The 17,435-nt window shown below is 48.1% G+C and overlaps 1 protein-coding gene across 2 annotated transcripts in view; it reads right to left on the reverse strand.

Moving 5' to 3' along the window:
• PLPP4 (phospholipid phosphatase 4) overlaps window positions 1-17,435 on the reverse strand; it is a 228,540-nt gene that overhangs the window by 35,980 nt on the left and 175,125 nt on the right. For both annotated transcript variants that reach the window (XM_064144257.1, XM_064144256.1), the window contains exons 2-4: window positions 13,164-13,272; window positions 2,874-2,964; window positions 265-328 (exon numbers count right to left, since the gene is read on the reverse strand). In XM_064144257.1, coding sequence (XP_064000327.1) covers window positions 265-328; window positions 2,874-2,964; window positions 13,164-13,169 — 161 coding nt within the window. In that variant the 5' untranslated portion in view covers window positions 13,170-13,272. The remainder of the gene's footprint in view (window positions 1-264; window positions 329-2,873; window positions 2,965-13,163; window positions 13,273-17,435) is intronic.

Genomic DNA, 17,435 nt, shown 5'->3' on the forward strand with positions numbered 1-17,435 from the left:
AGCTCACTCCTTCCTCCTTTCAAACTCATCTGCTCGGATCCACCAGGCAGTCACACAAACAACAAAGCACAAGGGCAGGGATCCCTAGCAGAGCTGGAAGCCTCATAATGAAGTTGCACAAGACCTGCAGCAGGGCAAGGACAGCTTCACAGGGGCCTGTTCTAACTCGAGGTGTTCTGGAACAGCAGTTAGCTCTTTGTTAAGATGTCTGTCTTCACTTCTCTCAACACTTAAAGCCATTGTTTACAACAGGACAAAACTTACCTTCCCACTATTAACTTAATTGTATTTGTGCAGACACCATTCAGAGCTAGAGCCAAGGAAACAGCTACAAAACAAAATGAACAGACAGAATAATGACAACCTAAATACCAAGCTATAAATCTCAGTGTTACAGCATTTGATTTACAGACTGAAAGCTGTACCTGGACTGGCAGCTGAACCCTTTTTGCAGCCTGCTGTTTTTCCTATTAACCAGACTAAGGGCAGAACCCAGAGCATCATAATGACCACAAGACTCATTTTGTTCTGCTTTTACTCCTGAGAAATCTCATTTCTTTATGCAAAGCCAGCTTGCCTGCCATGCCATTTGCACAGGCATAAATCATCAGGTAGAAATAATTATTAGAGAATCCAGGACTGTGTTTACCAGATTTGTAATTTATTAGGTTTCAATCTTACACTCTTTGGGTCAAGAAGGATTCCTGCATACAAGCATGTCTGTGTGGGGTTATAGATGTATGAGATATATTGATATAGATACACATACATGTATGATGCAACTAAACAGCCTCCTTTCAGGCTAAAGAATTGCCTTTTGGCTAAAATTAAAACTGGATGGGGTTTTGGTTTGGGGTTTGTTTTTCTTTTCTCTCAAAAGCTGTGGATGTTTGGCCTAAAAATGTTGACATTTTCCCCTTACAGTTGGTCCCAGGATTAAAGTAAGTGTAATAAACAGGAACTGTCATACTAGGCATGACTGAAACATCTTTTTCATCTGGACTTGCACTCTGGGGCCCCAGATTTCTGCAGAACCTCATCTAAAGCCTGCACAGATCTCTGCCTTGATTTCAGTGGCACTTACTCACACACTCCTTATAATCTGGAAGTGATTTAGTGCTGCAGTCATAGCTCCCTGTTATAACACAAGAGCCACTGAATTTTATTTCCCACCAGACCAAGACAGCTATCAGGCAAATCTCTGAGTTGCAGCAGAACACTTAGAGTAATATAACTTTTGATTTTGATACCACATAAGCTGTTGTCTCATTGGACTGCTGCGTTTTGGCAGCACTCATCTTGTCCCCATAATATCTTTGCTTGAGGCTGTAAGAGATCATAACAATGTGTGTGTGATGGAATCTGTTTTAAGTCAAAAAAGCACAACTAAGGAGGTCCTCCACCAAGGCAAAACCAAAGGTTTTCCTCAGACTACAGCAACAGCTGCCAGCAAAAAAAATCAAAGAACAAGTCAATCCTGAGACACTAAAATGTCTTCCACTTTCAACACCTTTGTTCTCAGGGACCACTCAATTCCATCCTCTCTCTTTTTCCTCTCAGCTTTCTCTCATTTATTTATGGTGAGCTGAAAAGGTCCACCAAGTCAAATGCATCTGAAGCAATGGCACAGCACTACACTGTCCTCCCAAAAAACATGGGAGATGTAGAGATGTCTGCTTTCTGAGACATCTTTGTCTTGAGGAGTGCCAGTGATGGAGAAACTAATCCAAAGCTCCTTTCCATCCTAAATGACAGAAAGGGAAACTCAGAACTGTGGATGTATGCATTTTACCCAACCAGTTATTTCTGCTGAATAGATGTGTCAGTAAAATATCATCATAAAGCATTTCAGAACCTACTACAAATGACTGGCAGCAGCCAAAACAGAATTAGAATCTTTTCACACTTGTGTTAGAGCAACTGGGGAAAGAACAAGCTATGGGAACTCAGTCTTAAAAGCAGATGCACAGTGCCATTTACATCCCATTTAGCTAAGGCAAGGCTGACTATCAGCATGGCCTTACAGTCTAATGGCCAATAACTTAAAGTGTAAATTAGTCAGCAAAGCACAAGTTCTGAATGAGGCACACTTCAAACACAGTGCCAACAAAACCCATTTGCAATTCTTAGTGCTTCGAAGCATCTTCTAGCAGTGAAAGTGCTTTTATCAGTTTTGGTCTCTGGCAGTATCTATGTGAAAAGGATCTGGGTATATGTGAGTAAAAGATTTGCAAAGATAGGCCCAGTCAGAGTCAGCTGGAACAGTTTAAGACTTGCCATCCCCATTGCCCACTTGCTCCTCTGCTCAAAGCTGCTGCCTACAACTGTAATTAGGACACACCAACAAGGGAGCGGTTCACAGTCCAGGATTAAGTGCACATCTAACTCTAGTGGCAGTTTAAGCTGAGACATCAACTTCTGATCAGAAAAGGTGAGCCATGAGCAAGGACTTTGCAGTGGGGGCCAATAAACTCCAGGAGAAGGTGAGGGAAAAGAATGAGAGGAGAAATTCTCTACGCTAAGCAGCCGATTCTTGCAGCACTTTCCAGTCCAACCCTTAATATAGAATAGCTGCAAGTATAAGAGGTAAAAAACAGAGTGGCTGTGACAGAAAAATACACATCTGAACAATCCCTCAGATGGTCTTGTCTTTGCTGATCAAATTCTAGCCCTTGCCAGCTAGATTCTACAATGAAGGCAGAGAATCTGTACAGTCAGACACACACATCAACCCAGAAGGCTTGCAGAGGTGGCTTGGGACTCTTGACTGCACTGAACACTAATGGGCTGCAGTGGAGACAGGTTTTCCTCAACGAGAAGCAATCTCTGATAGCTCTCAGATGGTTTCCATCTTGAAGCAGGGCATACATTACCTAAGAAAGCCTCTTTAATTTCAGTCTTGTCTGTCCGACGGATGATTTTCACCACAAAAATGACTGCCAGTGGCGTGAGGAACGAAATTGCCTGCAGGAGATAAGAAATAGCTTGTGTGAGAGCAGCAATTCCTCTTCAGTCCAACAGATTAATAATTAGCTCCATTTAAACTGGAAGGCTGAGTGATCTTTGTCAGACTCCTGACTTTGAGGGATGATTTGTCTCCCCAAGCAGAGGGCAATGAATGCATTAAAAGTGTAATGTAACTGTGGGCTGTAATTGATTTGTAATTGCCTGGAGCTGCATTTAAAATGCCAGCTTCATAAATGAAAAGGAAACAGTCTAAAAGGTCCTCAGCATTCATACACTAATCCATACAGACCTGGGACATCACTTCCACACCAGGCATTGCTGCAGAGGGCAGCCCACCCAGGCTGTGCCCTCAGTGAATCTTAGAATGGTTTAGGTTGGAAGGGACTTCAAACATCATCCAGTTCCAACCCCAGTGAGATCCTACTCAACAAAAGGGTATCCAGCACTGACTTCTTGACACATGAAAGTGCTCTTTACTTCTTGGTTGTATCTTTCACTCTTTAATGCACCAAAATCTTGTCTTTAGGGTTCTTTCACTTACAAGTGTTTGGATGTGGAATGAACTGTGAGGCTTGACAGGGCTCTGGGCAGCCTGATCTAGTTAAGGCGAGACTGGGGGAGTTGGGATTGTTCAGTCTGGAGAGGAGAAGGCTCCAAGGTGACCTCATTGTGACCTTTTCAGTATCTTAATGGGGCCACAAGAAAGCCAGGGGGGTTTGAACTCGATGATCCTTGTGGTCCCTTCCAACCCTGACCGGTTCTATGATTCCGTGATCTAGTTGAGGATGTTCCTGCTAACTGCAGAAGCAGTTGGACTGGATGACCTTTGGAGGTCCCTTCCAACTCAGACCATTCCATGACTCTATGCTGTGTTCAAAAGAAAAACAACACCTAGACATCTACAAGCCTCCTTGTTGGTTCAGCAGAACCATGCTCTTTTGTTGCCAGCACTGTAGGAAAGCAAGTCCTCCCACAAGGAACTTGAAGTGGTCAGTGCAGACACTTGATTTCCACAAACAGCATCACCATAGTGATGGACTCTGGTAGTTGACTTGCTGTAAGTGTGCCACTTATCCAAAAAGCATCCTACTTAGTGTCTGTATCATAGATTCAACCAGGTTGGAAGAGATCTCCAAGATCATCCAGTCCAACCTAGCACCCAGCCCTGTCCCCAGTCAACTAGATCATGGCATTAAGTGCCTCAACCAGGCTTTTCTTGAGTATCTCCAGGAATAGGGACTCCACCACCTCCCTGGGCAGACCATTCCAATGGCAATCACTCTCTCTGACAACAACTTCCTCCTAACATCCAGCCTAGACCTCCCCTGGCATAACAGGAGACTGTGCCTGCTTGTTCTGTTGCTGGTTGCCTGGCAGAAGAGACCAACCCCACCTGGCTACAGCCTCCCTTCAGGTAGTTGTAGACAGCAAATTTGTGCAAGAAGGTTCACCACTTCCACTTAAAACTTTCTTCTGCTACAGTGTGTGTGAGACTCAAGTTAGGATCACAGATTCACAGAATGTCAGGGGCTGGAAGGCATCTCCAAAACTCATCCAGTCCAACCCCCCTGCCAAAGCAGGATCACCTAGAGCAGATCACCCAGGAATGAATACTTGAGGGTTTGGAATATCTCCAGAGAGGGAGACTCCAAAACCCCCCTGGGCAGCCTGTTCCAGTGCTCTGTCACCCTCATAGGGGAAAAAATTCCTCCTCAGATTTCCATGGAACCTCCTCTGCCTCAACTTGCACCCATTGCCCCTTGTCCTGTCATTGGGCATCACCCAGCAGAGCCTGGCTCCAGCCTCCTGGCACTCACCCTGCACATGTTCACAAACATTAAGATGCCAATGCCACGTTACTGCTCCAGAAACGTTCACTTCCAGTTGTCCTCAAGAACAATTTAATTTCTGCCTTCATAGATACAAAGTCATACAAAAGAAACTGAAAGAGTTAAAGCAAAGCCCCTGGAATTATTGGTTTCATTCTAAAAAAGTAAAGACTACCACCAGGAAAGAAAACAGAAAGTTATCTGCAGTCTATTGTTGAACAGGCAAAAATACAGCCAGGCTGACAACCTTAGGGTGGTGTTTTAATGGAGTCAGAAATCTCTGGAACGAGCAGGAGCTGCAGCAAATATCAGCAGAAGACATAATTCAAGTGGCAGCTTGTTCCAAAGCACTTCACAATCAATCTTCAGAAATCTGGGAAACCTGCAGATTCCCTCCCATTTCACAGGCACAGGGAGCTCTGAGAGAGATGAAGATCTATTCCTGTCTGCAGAGCACTGCTGCTCCTTACACAAAAGCAGCAAGTGGAAGCTGTTCTTTGTTGGCCAGCAGACACACTTGAGAGCTTGGATGCCACCCAAAGGGACCTTGGCAGGCTGGAGAAAAGGCCAAGTGCAAGGTCCTACACCTGGGCCAGCCCAACCCCAGGCATCGAAGGAACTGGGTACAGAGTGGGTTGAAAATAGCCCTGAAGAGAAGGACTTCACAGTATCACAGAAACATCCAGGCTGGCAAGGCCCCTCAGCATCACCAAGTCCAACCTAGATCCCTGCTCTACAAGATTCACCTTAAACCATAGCCCTAAGCACCTCATCCAAACACATCCAGGGTGGGTGACTCCAGCACCTCCCTGGGCAGCTCATTCCACACCCTGACCACTCTCTTTCCCTAATCTCCAATCTAAACCTCCCCAGCCTCAGCTTGAGGCCATTCCCCCTCGTTCTGTCTCCAGTTACCTGTGAGAAGAGCCCAGCAGCAGCCTCTCCACAATGTCCCTTCAGGTAGCTGCAGACAGCAATGAGGTCTCCCCTCAGCCTCCTCTTCCTCACACTCACCATCTCCAGCTCCCTCAGCCGCTCCTCATCAGATTTATTCTCCAGGCCCTTCCCCAGCTTTGTTGCCCTCCTCTTGGAGGCATTAATATTTGAGAAGCTCAACATGAGCTGGCAGTGTGCTCATGCAGCCTAGAAAGCAAAACATATTCTGAGATGCTTCAGGAGGAGTCTGGCAAGCAGGGCGAGAGAGGTGATTCTTCCCCTTTATTCTGCTCCTGTGAGACCTCACTTCAAATACTGCATCCAGTTCTGGTATCCCCACCACAAGAGGGACATAGATCCAGAGGAGGCCAGAAAGGAGGTCCAGGGGCTAGAACACCTCTACTATGAGGACAGGCTAAGAGAACTGGGATTGTTCAGCCTGGAGAAGAGAAGAATCTAGAGGGAGCTGCCTTCCAATACCTGAAGGGAAGCCACAGGAGGACTGCAGAGAGACTTTTTACAGGCATCCACCTATAGGACAAGAAGAAATGGATTGAAACTGAAGGAGAATAGGGTTAGACTGGGTCTCAGGAAGAAATCCTTCACTACAAGGGTGGCAAGAATTGTCCAGAATGGCTGTGGATGCCCCCTCCCTGGAGATGTTCATGGTTAAGTTGGATGGAGCCTTGAGTAACCTGGGCTCGTTGAGAGGCATCCCTGTCCATAGCAGAGAGGTTGGATTAGATGATCTCTGAGGTCTGTTCCAGCCAAGGCCATTCTATGAGTCTGTGAAATAAAGTTTGGCTTGCTAAAGAGTCCTGTTTCTCTGTTTTGGAGCAAAAGACTCTGCATGGCTCATAGCCACAACAGATTTGGTAACAGCCTAACGAGCAATGCTCTCCTCAGATGCATCTCAGCAACATTTCCTGTTCCAGCAGTGAAATACTGCAACGTTGCCTTGCTTTTGCAAAGTGGACAGAATCTCCCTCATTCATTGGTCATTCTGGCAAGCCACAGACATGCTGAATTTACAGGGACTCCCACATACTTCCATGCATTCAAGTGGAGCTAACAGAATCACAGAATTTCTTAGATGGGAAAAGACCTTCCAGTCCAATCATTAGTTTCACACTGACAAGTCCTCGACTAAACCAAATCCTTCAGCACAACATCTAAGCACTGCGAATCATTATGGTTGGAAAGGACCACCAGGATCATCCAGTCCAACCTTCATCCCAGAATCCTTAATCAATAGACCATAGCCTTGAATCATAGAATCACAGAATCAACCACGATGGAAGAGACCTCCAAGATCATCCAGTCCAACCTATCACCCAGCCCTAGCCAGTCAACTAGACCATGGCACTAAGTGCCTCAGCCAGTCTTTTCTTGAAGACCCCCAGGGACGGTGCCTCCACCACCTCCCTGGGCAGCCCATTCCAATGCCAATCACTCTCTCTGACAACAACTTCCTCCTAACATCCAGCCTAGACCTCCCCTGGCACAACTTGAGACTGTGTCCCCTTGTTCTATTGCTGGTTGCCTGGCAGAAGAGGCCACCCCTCACCTGGCTACAATGTCACTTCAGGTAGTTGTAGACAGCAATGAGGTCACCTCTGAGCCTCCTCCTCTTCTCTAGGCTGCACACCCCCAGCTCCCTCAGCCTCTCCTCACAGGGTTTGTGTTCCAGGCCCCTCACCAGCTTTGTTGCCCTTGAGTGCCACATCCACTCTCCTTTTAAACACCTCCAGGGACAGCGACTCCACCATCTCCCTGGGCAGCCTGTGCCAGTGCCTGACCACCTGCTCAGTAAAGAACTTCCTTCCAACATCCAACCTAAACCTCCCTTGATGCAACTTAAGGCCATTTCCTCCTGTCCTATGATCAGTAATTTGGGAGAAGAGACCAGCTCCAGCCTCACTACGACCTCCTTTTAGGTAGCTGTAGAGGGCAATAAGGTCCCCTCTCAGCCTCCTCTTCTCTAGACTAAACAACACCAGCTCCCTCAGCTGCTCCTCAAAGGTCAGTCATGCTTCTCCAGACCTCTCCCCAGCCTCACTGCCCTTCTCTGCACCCACTCCAGCACTTCCCAAGACAAGCAATATCCACTGGCAGAGAGACTGAACAAGTCTGTGGTCTTTCCAGTCCTGTTTGCTACTCGTGCAGCAATCAGATATGCCTGATTTACATCCAGGTTTGAAGTATTCACAACACTTCTCTCCTGTTCCTATTTCTCAGCATGTAAAACAACCCAACAGTTCAAAAAGACTTAGAGATTGCTTTCTGGTAAAGCACTTTCAGTATCACAGGAGAAAAATTAGTAAGGAGAAATTCTTTACAAAGTGAAAGCTTGGCATCAATACCAGGCTTGGGGGTGTTCAAGAAAAGCCTGGATGAGGCACTCAGTGCCATGGCCTAGTTGATTGGATAGGGCTGGGTGATAGGTTGGACTCGATGATCTTGGAGGTCTCTTCCAACCTGGTTGATTCTATGATTCTATGATTTTTCTTCTTTGTAATTAAAGAAATAAGAAGAATTTAGCAATTCTCCCCATTTCTTAAGAGCAGAAGCTTTCCACTGCATTACTGCCATGGCAGTGGTGTGAGCCAGAGGGAGAACACAGACTGCACAAACACTGCTAACACAGGGCTGGCTGGGAGGTCCACCTGGAATCAAGCAGACCAAAGGTGGCTCTGTGGGAAGCCATTAGCAGAGAAATGTGCTCATTTCCTAGCCCAGAACTGTTCTGTGTGGCCTGTCTGGCTCATAGTTTGAGCAAGTTTCACTAACAGCAAGTGCAGGCAGGCAACTCATAGAATGGTTTAGGTTGGAAGTGACCTCAAAGCTCACCCAGTTCCAAACTCCGCCATAGGCAGGGACATCTCCCACTAGAACAGGCTGCTCAAGGCCTCATCCAACCTGGTCTTGAAGACCTCCAGGGAGGTTGTGGAGCACAGAATCACACAATGTGATCATGCTTCAGCTGTTGGAGTGCATTCTTTCTTTTCAGTTGAAATTTTTCATCCTACCATTGTGCCCACCCACACCTGCAATATTAGATCTGGCAGTTAAGTCCAAACTAATTGCTAGCTTGAGCCTTGCACTTAAACCTGTGAACAAAGTTCATCTTACACTGGTAGCCTGAGCCTTGCAGCCTAGGCTCTTCTTGTCACAACTGCCTAGAGAGCAGAGGGTGAATAAGTAATTACAGAATCACAGACCCACAGAATTAACCAGGTTGGAAAAGACCTTCAAGATCATAGAGTCCATCCTATCACCTAACACCTTCTAATTAACTAACCCATGGCATTAAGTGCCTCATCCAGCTTCCTTTCAAACACTTCCAGGGATGGGGACTCCACCACCTCCCTGTGCAGCCCATTCCAATGCTAATCACTCTCTCTGCCAACAGCTTCTTCCTAACATCCAGCCTGAACCTGCCCTGGCACAGCTTGAGACTGGGTCCTTCTGTTCTGTCCCTGGGTGCCTGGCACAAGAGACCAACCTCACCTGGCTACAACCTCTCTTCAGGTAGCTGTAGACAGCAAAGAGGTCATCCCTGAGCCTCCTCTTCTCCAGGTTGCAGCTCCCTCATCCTCTCCTCACAGGGCTGTGCTCCAGGCCCCTCACCAGCCTTGCTGCCCTTCTCTGGACACCTTCCAGCACCTCAACATCTCTCTTGAATTGAGGGGCCCAGAACTGGACACAGGACTCAAGGTGTGGCCTAAGCAGTGCTGAGCACAGGGGCAGAAGAACCTCCCTTGTCCTACTGGCCACACTGTTCTTGATCCAGGCCAGGATGCCATTGGCTCTCTTGGCCACCTGGGCACACTGCTGGCTCATGTTCAGCTGATGTCGATCAGCATCCCCTGGTCCCTCTGTGCCTGGCTGCTCTCCAGACACTCTGTCCCCAGCCTGTAGCATTGCATGAGGTTGTTGTGGCCCATGTGCAGAACCTGGCACTTGGACTCGTTCAAACTCATGGCATTGGACTGTGCCCATCTGTGCAGCCTGCCAGGTCCCTCTGCAGAGCCCTCCTGCCCTCTAACACATCCACACTCGCTCCCAACTTGCTGTTGCAAGCAAACCTACCAATGGTGGACTCAACCCCCGCATCCAGATGACTAATGAAGATATTAAACAGGACTGAACCCAGTACTGATAATCCCAACTGGCTTCAAAAATAGCTTCATCACCACAGCAAATCCCTGTACAATGACTCACTGTTGGGTCTTGAACTCTCCAGTTACAAGCATAGCTCAGAGAAACCACCTACTCAGGAAATGCTCAGTGTAAGCTAAAACGGCAGACTTAAACTCTTGACTCTTTCCTAGCACAACAGATCAATGCTTGGGGGTTTTGGGGGTTAAAGAGCTGTCTTCTAGTTCAGGAAAACAAACAAAAAAAAGGCATTTTCACACATTCAGGCTGAAAAAGTCTTGAATAAGCTTTCTCAATGCAATATTAAAAGCAGAACTCCAAAAGCCTGAGATATAATCAAGAAGTACCTTTAAATTAGGATGCTCACAGGGCTGGAGCACCTCTGCTATGAGGACAGACACCAAGGTGACCTTCTTGTGGCCTTTCAGTATCTGAAGAGAGCCTACAAAAAAAGCTGGGGAAGGACTTTTTAGGCTTTCAGGTAGTGGTAGGACTGGGGGAAATGGAGCAAAGCTGGAAATGGGTAGGTTCAGGCTGGATGTGAGGAGGAAGTTGTTGAGCATGAGAGTGGTGAGAGGCTGGAATGGGTTGCCCAGGGAGGTGGTTGATGCCCATAGCTGGAGGTGTTTAAGGCCAGGCTGGCTGAGGCTGTGGGCAGGCTGCTCTAGGGTAGGGTGTCCCTGCCCATGTCAGGGGGGCTGGAACTGGATGATCCTTGTGGTCCCTTCCAACCCTGACTGGTTCTATGATTGAGAGAGTGATTGGACACTGGAATGGGCTGCCCGGGGAGGTGGTGGAGTCGCCGTCCCTGGAGCTGTTCAAGGCAGGATTGGACGTGGCACTTGGTGCCATGGTCTAGCCTTGAGCTCTGTGGTAAAGGGTTGGACTTGATGATCTGTGAGGTCTCTTCCAACCCTGATGATACTGTGATTCTAAGCTGTTCCTTAATTAATAAAGCTTCCATAATTGAAGCCCTGAGCCCTTAAAACACTTTTGGAGGCAGACAACAAGAGGTGATTTGCATTTATCCTGAATTCAGGCCTTAATCTGAAAAGTAAAAATTCAGGCTCTACTGAAGACACAGGAAAAAGATGATTTGATGGAAGGGTTTGACCTTATCTGACACTCCCATCCCTGAAAAAGCAAAATCTCCCCTTTGGCTGCCAAGCCTCTGCAGCCTGACCTGCACAAAGCCTGACCTATTTGTTTTAGTAGCCTGAACTATACCTCCAACTGCTTAGCCTTTCTGTAGTGGACTGCCTCACTGCATTCTTAGATAAGTAGCTCAGTACAACTGCCAGAGAAGGTTATCCAATCCAGGATTTTTGTAGAACCAGACAAACCATCCAAATCTGACAGCCAAGTCCGTGCTGGAGAGCCAGAGGCATGGTGACAGCAGAGCAGCTTTGTGACATATTGTTGGCAGAAGTCAAAACAAAGGTTTTAGAATCAGAGAATCAGTCAGGGTTGGAAAGCACCACAAGGATCATCCAGTTCCAACACCCCTGCCATGGGCAGGGACATCTCACACTAGATGAGGTTGCCCAGAGCCACATACAGCCTGGCATTAAACACCTCCAGGGAGGAGGCTTCCATCACTGCCCCAGGCAACCCAGTCCAGGCTCTCACCATCCTCATAAGCTTGATATTAGGAGGAAGTTCTTCACAAAGAGAGTGATTGGCATTGGAATGGGCTGCCCAGGGAGGTGGTGGAGTTGCTGTCCCTGGAAGTGTTCAAGAAAAGCCTGGCTGAGGCACTTAGTGCCATGGTCTAGTTGACTGGGGACAGGGCTGGGGGATAGGTTGGACTGGATGAGCTTGGTTGTCTCTTCCAACCTGGCTGATTCTGATTCATACTGAAGAACTTCTTGCTAACATCCAATCTGAATTTACCCATTTCCAGCTTTGTTCCATTCCCCCCAGTCCTATCACTACCTGACAGCCTAAAAAGTCCCTCCCCAGTGTTCTTGTGGGCCCTTCTTATGAGGGGAGAAAAGAACTCCAGAAGAAAAAAAAATGCAAGCATTTGGAGGCAAATATCTCAGTGCCTAAGCCAAATCTGATTTCAGAGTTAAGCATTTAACACAGTAAGAGCATGGCAGGGTTCAGTCAGGTCACCCAAACAGCTAATCCAGAAAGCTTCTCTAATCATTTCTCCAGGATCCACCTAAGTGAGCATTAGCTTAAATCTTAAGCCAACACTCATAAATTCAATCACCTGCTAAGGAAGCCTTTTACAAACTCCCCAGGAGCTCTAACCTTGTACTGCTTTGGGAAACAACTGTCAGTGCAATCAGAGATCAGAGAATTGTCAGGGCTGGAAGGGACCACAAGGATCATCTAAGTCCAACACCCCTTGCCATGGGCAGGGACACCTCACACTGGATCAGCTTGCCCAGAGCCACATCCAGCCTGGCCTTAAACACCTCCAGGGAGGAGGCTTCCACCACCTCTCTGGGCAATCCCTTCCAGGCCCTCACCACCCTTATGGGGAAGAACATCTTCCTAACCTCCAGTATGAATTTACCCATTTCTAACTTTGTTCCATTCCCCCCAGTCCTATAACTCCCTGACAGCCTAACAAGTCCCTCCCCAGCTCTCTTGTAGTCCCTTTAAGATACTGGAAGGCCACAAGAAGGTTATCCTGGAGTCTTCTCCTCTCCAGACTGAACAGCCCCAACTCCCTCAGTCTCTCCTCATAGCAGAGCAGCTCCAGCCCTCTGCTCATCCTCATGGCCATCTCTGGGCACGTTCCAGCACACCCAGATCTTTCTTGCAATAGTGGCTCCAGAACAAGAGGCAAAACAGGGGGGACAGGCCCTGCTCACTTCCTCCCTGGGACAGGACAAGGAGCAATGGATGGAAGTTGCAGCACAGGAGGCTTCACCTCAACACAAGAGGGAACTTCTTTCCTGTCAAGGTCCCAGAGCATTGGCACAGGCTGTCCAGAGAGGTTATGGAGTCTCCTCTGCAGCCTTTCAAGGCCTGTCTGGATGTGTTGCTGTGTGACCTGAGCTAGATTGTATGGTCCTGCTGTGGCAGGGGGGTTGGACTCGATCTCTTTGGGTCCCTTCCAACCCCTGGCATCCTGTGAGCCTGTGAACTGGACACAGTGCTCCAGGTAGGGTCTCCTTTGAGCAGCGCAGAGGGAGAGAATCACCTCTCTGACCTACTGGCCATACCCTAACCTGCTGAAAGACTTCCTACAGTTAATCAGATGAAAAGTGTAGTTAGTTCACAGCCATCACATGCCCAACCTCCAGTACTTACAAACATCAGACGTGTGGGTATGTTGTCTGATTGCACCAAAGGATTCTTATACAGCCAGATCTCTTCTGGCTGGATAACTCGCTGGAATGGATCCAAAAACTCTGTGAAGCTGAAAACAATCATCAAAGAGAGAGTTACTATTAGTAATATTACCTTTTTCCCCCCTCCCCAGTTTGAAATGATGTCCCCAGAAGAGTCCTGTTGATGTAAAACCTTCCCCCAGAGTTAATTATCTGGTATAGCATGCACTAATTACCCTCAGAAAGCACTGCAGGCCTTCCTCATTGCTTTTTATTAGCATCTTTATTACAACCTTTACCAATATAAATCTAGGAAAATGCTATTTTAAAGTCTCTGCTTCCTCACTTCACTAGAGAGAATAAATTGTCACTTCATTTATGATGCCTGGGGTTTGGGGTTGGGTTTTTTTTTGTGTGGGAGAAGTGTGCAAAGAACACTGTGAGATTGGGAAGTTCATGTAGCAGCTGAAGAAATGATACACCAGAGACTGACCCCAAAATCTGCCTTCCAAATGTCACCAGCCAGGCTTTACATGGCAGCTGTATGGTACAGAAACACAGGATTAACCAGGCTGGAAAAGACCTTTGAGATCATCAAGCCCAGCCTATCACCCAGCACCTTCTAATCAACTGACCCATGGCACTAAGTGCCTCATCCAGCCTCCTCTTAAACACCTCCAGGGATGGTGACTCCACCACCTCCCTGGGCAGCACATTCCAATGCCAATCACTCTCTCTGCCAACAACTTCCTCCTAACATCCAGCCTAAGCCTGCCCTGGCACAGTTTGAGGCTGTGACCTCTTGTTCTCCCCCTGGGTGCCTGGCAGAAGAGCCCAACCCCACCTGGCTACAGCCTCCCTTCAGGTAGTTGTAGACAGCAATGAGGTCTGCCCTGAGCCTCCTCTTCTCCAGGCTGCACACCCCCAGCTCCCTTAGCCTCTCCTCACAGGGCTGTGCTCCAGCCCCTCACCAGCCTTGCTGCCCTTCTCTGGACACTTCAACATCTTTCTTAAATTGAGAGGCCCAGAACTGGACATAGGACTCAAGGTGTGACCTAACCAGTGCTGAGCACAGGGGCAGGAGGTCCTGCTGGCCACACTGTTCCTGATCCAGGCCAGGATGCCATTGGCCTTCTTGGCCACCTGGGCACACTTGGCTCACGTTCAGCTGCTGTCGATCAGTCGCCCCTGGTCCCTCTCTGCCTGGCTGCTCTCCAGCCGCTCTGTCCCTACCTGTAGCACTGAAGGACAGAGCAAGGAGAAAGAAGCAGCCCAGACAACTCCTTCTGATTGAAAGAGCAGGTCACTGAAGACAATATCCCCAAACCAGACTTCTACAACAGGATAGGTTCACAGAAACACTTCTCCTCCCCTCCTTTTTTCCAGACTGCTACTATTTTGACTCAGCTGTCAAGCTTCAGAAGAATCCTGCTGTACCACAACGCATCACTCACCAAAACCTGACTTCTATTTTCATTCTCATGTCTTTCACAGCACTTCCAAAAACAAACAAGAAGAAAACAAGCCCACAGCCAAGCCAGCAAACAAAATCAACCCTCACAGTTCAGCAATTATGTTCTTTTGACATGAAAAGCATCAAAATGAAATGTTAGGGTTATTTTGATGCATGGGGAGTCAACTCTTTCTGCAGGTATCTGTTGCCCAGCACTGGAAGCAAGCAGCAGTTGTGATCCTTGACTCTAGGAAGAGGTTTTAAAAGCCTTTTAGGGTTACATAAATTGTCTCTCCTCATTTAAACTGTACTCTTTTTTGCCACTTGAGTCCTTCAAGTTCTTCCTTTAGATTGGGTCCACCAGACTGCCTGGGAATTTCTTCCTTTCCATCATGTCCACCAGACTGCCTGGGAAGTTATTCCTTTCCCTCAAGTCCACCAGACTGCCCTGAAGGTTCTCCCTTTCCATCAGGTCCACCAGACTGCCTGGGAAGTTCTTCCTTTCCATCAGGTCCACCAGACTGCCTTGAAGGTTCTTCCTTTCCATCAGGTCCACCAGACTGACTGGGAGGTTCTTCCTTTCCATCAGGTCCACCAGACTGCCTGGGAGGTTCTTCCTTTAGATCAGGTCCACCAGACTGCCTCGAAAGTTCTTCCTTTCATACAGGTCCAGACTGCCTTGAAAGTTCTTCCTTTCCATCAGGTCCAGACTGCCTGGGAAGTTCTTCCTTTCCATCAGGTCCACCAGACTGCCTGGGAAGTTCTTCCTTTCCATCAGGTCCACCAGACTGCCTGAGAAGTTCTTCCTTTCCATCAGGTCCACCAGACTGCCTGAGAAGTTCTTCCTTTCCATCAGGTCCACCAGACTGCCTGAGAAGTTCTTCCTTTCCATCAGGTCCACCAGACTGCCTGAGAAGTTCTTCCTTTCCATCAGGTCCACCAGACTGCCTGAGAAGTTCTTCCTTTCCATCAGGTCCACCAGACTGCCTGAGAAGTTCTTCCTCTCCATTACTCATTTCAGGGCTAGATTACCAAGACTGCTGACAGAAGACACAGAGACTTTTCTGCAGATTGGTCTCACCTAATAAGCCAACAGAGCCAGAGGTGTAGTGGCCCAAAATCTTTTTTACTGTAGCTAAGAGCTTTAAACTTCTTCAAACCCAGGTTTTATACAAGGAAGAGCTACAACAATTGACTTTGTAAGTAGAAAAAGCTCAAAGCAATTTGTAACCCAGAGCAACATCAAACCTTATGTATGCCAACTGGAGTCACAGGCCTGGATATGACATCCAAAACCTGTCACCTGAGAGAGCTGAACACAGCTCACAGCTACAATGTCCAGGATTTAACAAGTGCTATGAAGATATATCCAGGATTCATGGCCAGGATGCACTTCATCCCTGACACCTAAACATAAACAGACAAGCACTTGCATGTGTGAGCATACCAGAAGTTAAAGAAGCCATTAGCACTGCAATGACCAATGACATCTTTCAGCCAGTCACAGCTTTTCACAGAACCACACAGAATCACAGAATGTCAGGGGCTGGAAGGGACCTCCAAAGCTCATCCAGTCCAACTCCCCTGCCAGAACAGGATCATCCAGAGCAGATCACACAGGAATGCATCCAAGTGGGTTTTGACTATCTCCAGAGAGGGAGACCCCACAACCCCCCTGGGCAGCCTGTTCCAGTGCTCTGTCACACTCACAGGGAAAAAATTCCTCCTCATGTTTCCACGGAACTTCCTATGCCTCAGCTTCCAGCCAGTGCCCCTTGTCCTGGCATTGGGCATCACCCAGCAGAGCCTGGCTCCAGCCTCCTGGGCCACATCCTGCACGTCTTGATAACCACTGCTGAGGTCATCTCTCAGTCTCCTCTTCTCCAAGCAGCACAGCCCCAGCTCCCTCAGGCTCTCCTCATAACAGAGATGTTCCATTCCCTTCAGCATCTTTGTGGCTCTGTGCTGGACTCTCTCAAGCAGTTCTATGTCCCTCTTGAACTCGGCGCCCAGAACTGGACACGGTGCTCCAGATGCAGCCTCAACAAGGCAGAGTAGAGGAGCAGGAGAACCTCTCTTGACCAACTAACCACAGCCCTTCTAATCCATCCCAGAATGACATTGGCCCTCCTGGCCACCAGAGCACACTGCTGGCTCATGGTCACCCTCCCATCCACCAGGACCCCCAGATCCTTTTCCCCTTCGCTGCCTTCCAACAGCTCAGTCCCCAATCTGTCCTGCTCCCTGGGGTTGTTCTTTCCCAGGTGCCAGACTCTAAAATTTCCCTTGGTGAATTTCATTCAAGTTCCTTCTGTCCAACCCTCAGCCTGCCCAGGTCTGGCTGAACAGCAGCACAGCCTCTGGTGTGGCAACCACTCCACCCAGTTTGGTGCCATCAGCAAACTTGCTGACAGTGCCCTCTGTGCCCTCAGCCAGCTCATTGATGAATATATTGACCAGAACTGGTCCCAGTAGTGACCCCTGTGGGACCCCACTAGTCACAGTCCTCCAACTAGACTCCATCCCATTGACCACAACTCTCTGGCTTCTTTCCTTCAATCAGTTCCAAATCCACCTCACTCCCTGATCACCCAGAGCACACTGCCCCAGCTTAGCCAGAAGGATGCTGTGGGAGACAGTGCCAAATGCTTTACTGAAATCTGCCACACTCCTTCAGCTACCTGCTGGCCCAGTTCTCAAAGCCCTGGCACTGATGGACACACCAAGGAATGCCTTGCAGCAGAGCTATGTTATTTGACACATCAAGGCCTTGAAGCATTTCTATTGACTGCAAAAAGC

The sequence above is a fragment of the Pogoniulus pusillus genome, chromosome 6 (genome assembly GCF_015220805.1).
Source record: "Pogoniulus pusillus isolate bPogPus1 chromosome 6, bPogPus1.pri, whole genome shotgun sequence".
In the NCBI taxonomy this organism is placed as follows: domain Eukaryota; kingdom Metazoa; phylum Chordata; class Aves; order Piciformes; family Lybiidae; genus Pogoniulus; species Pogoniulus pusillus.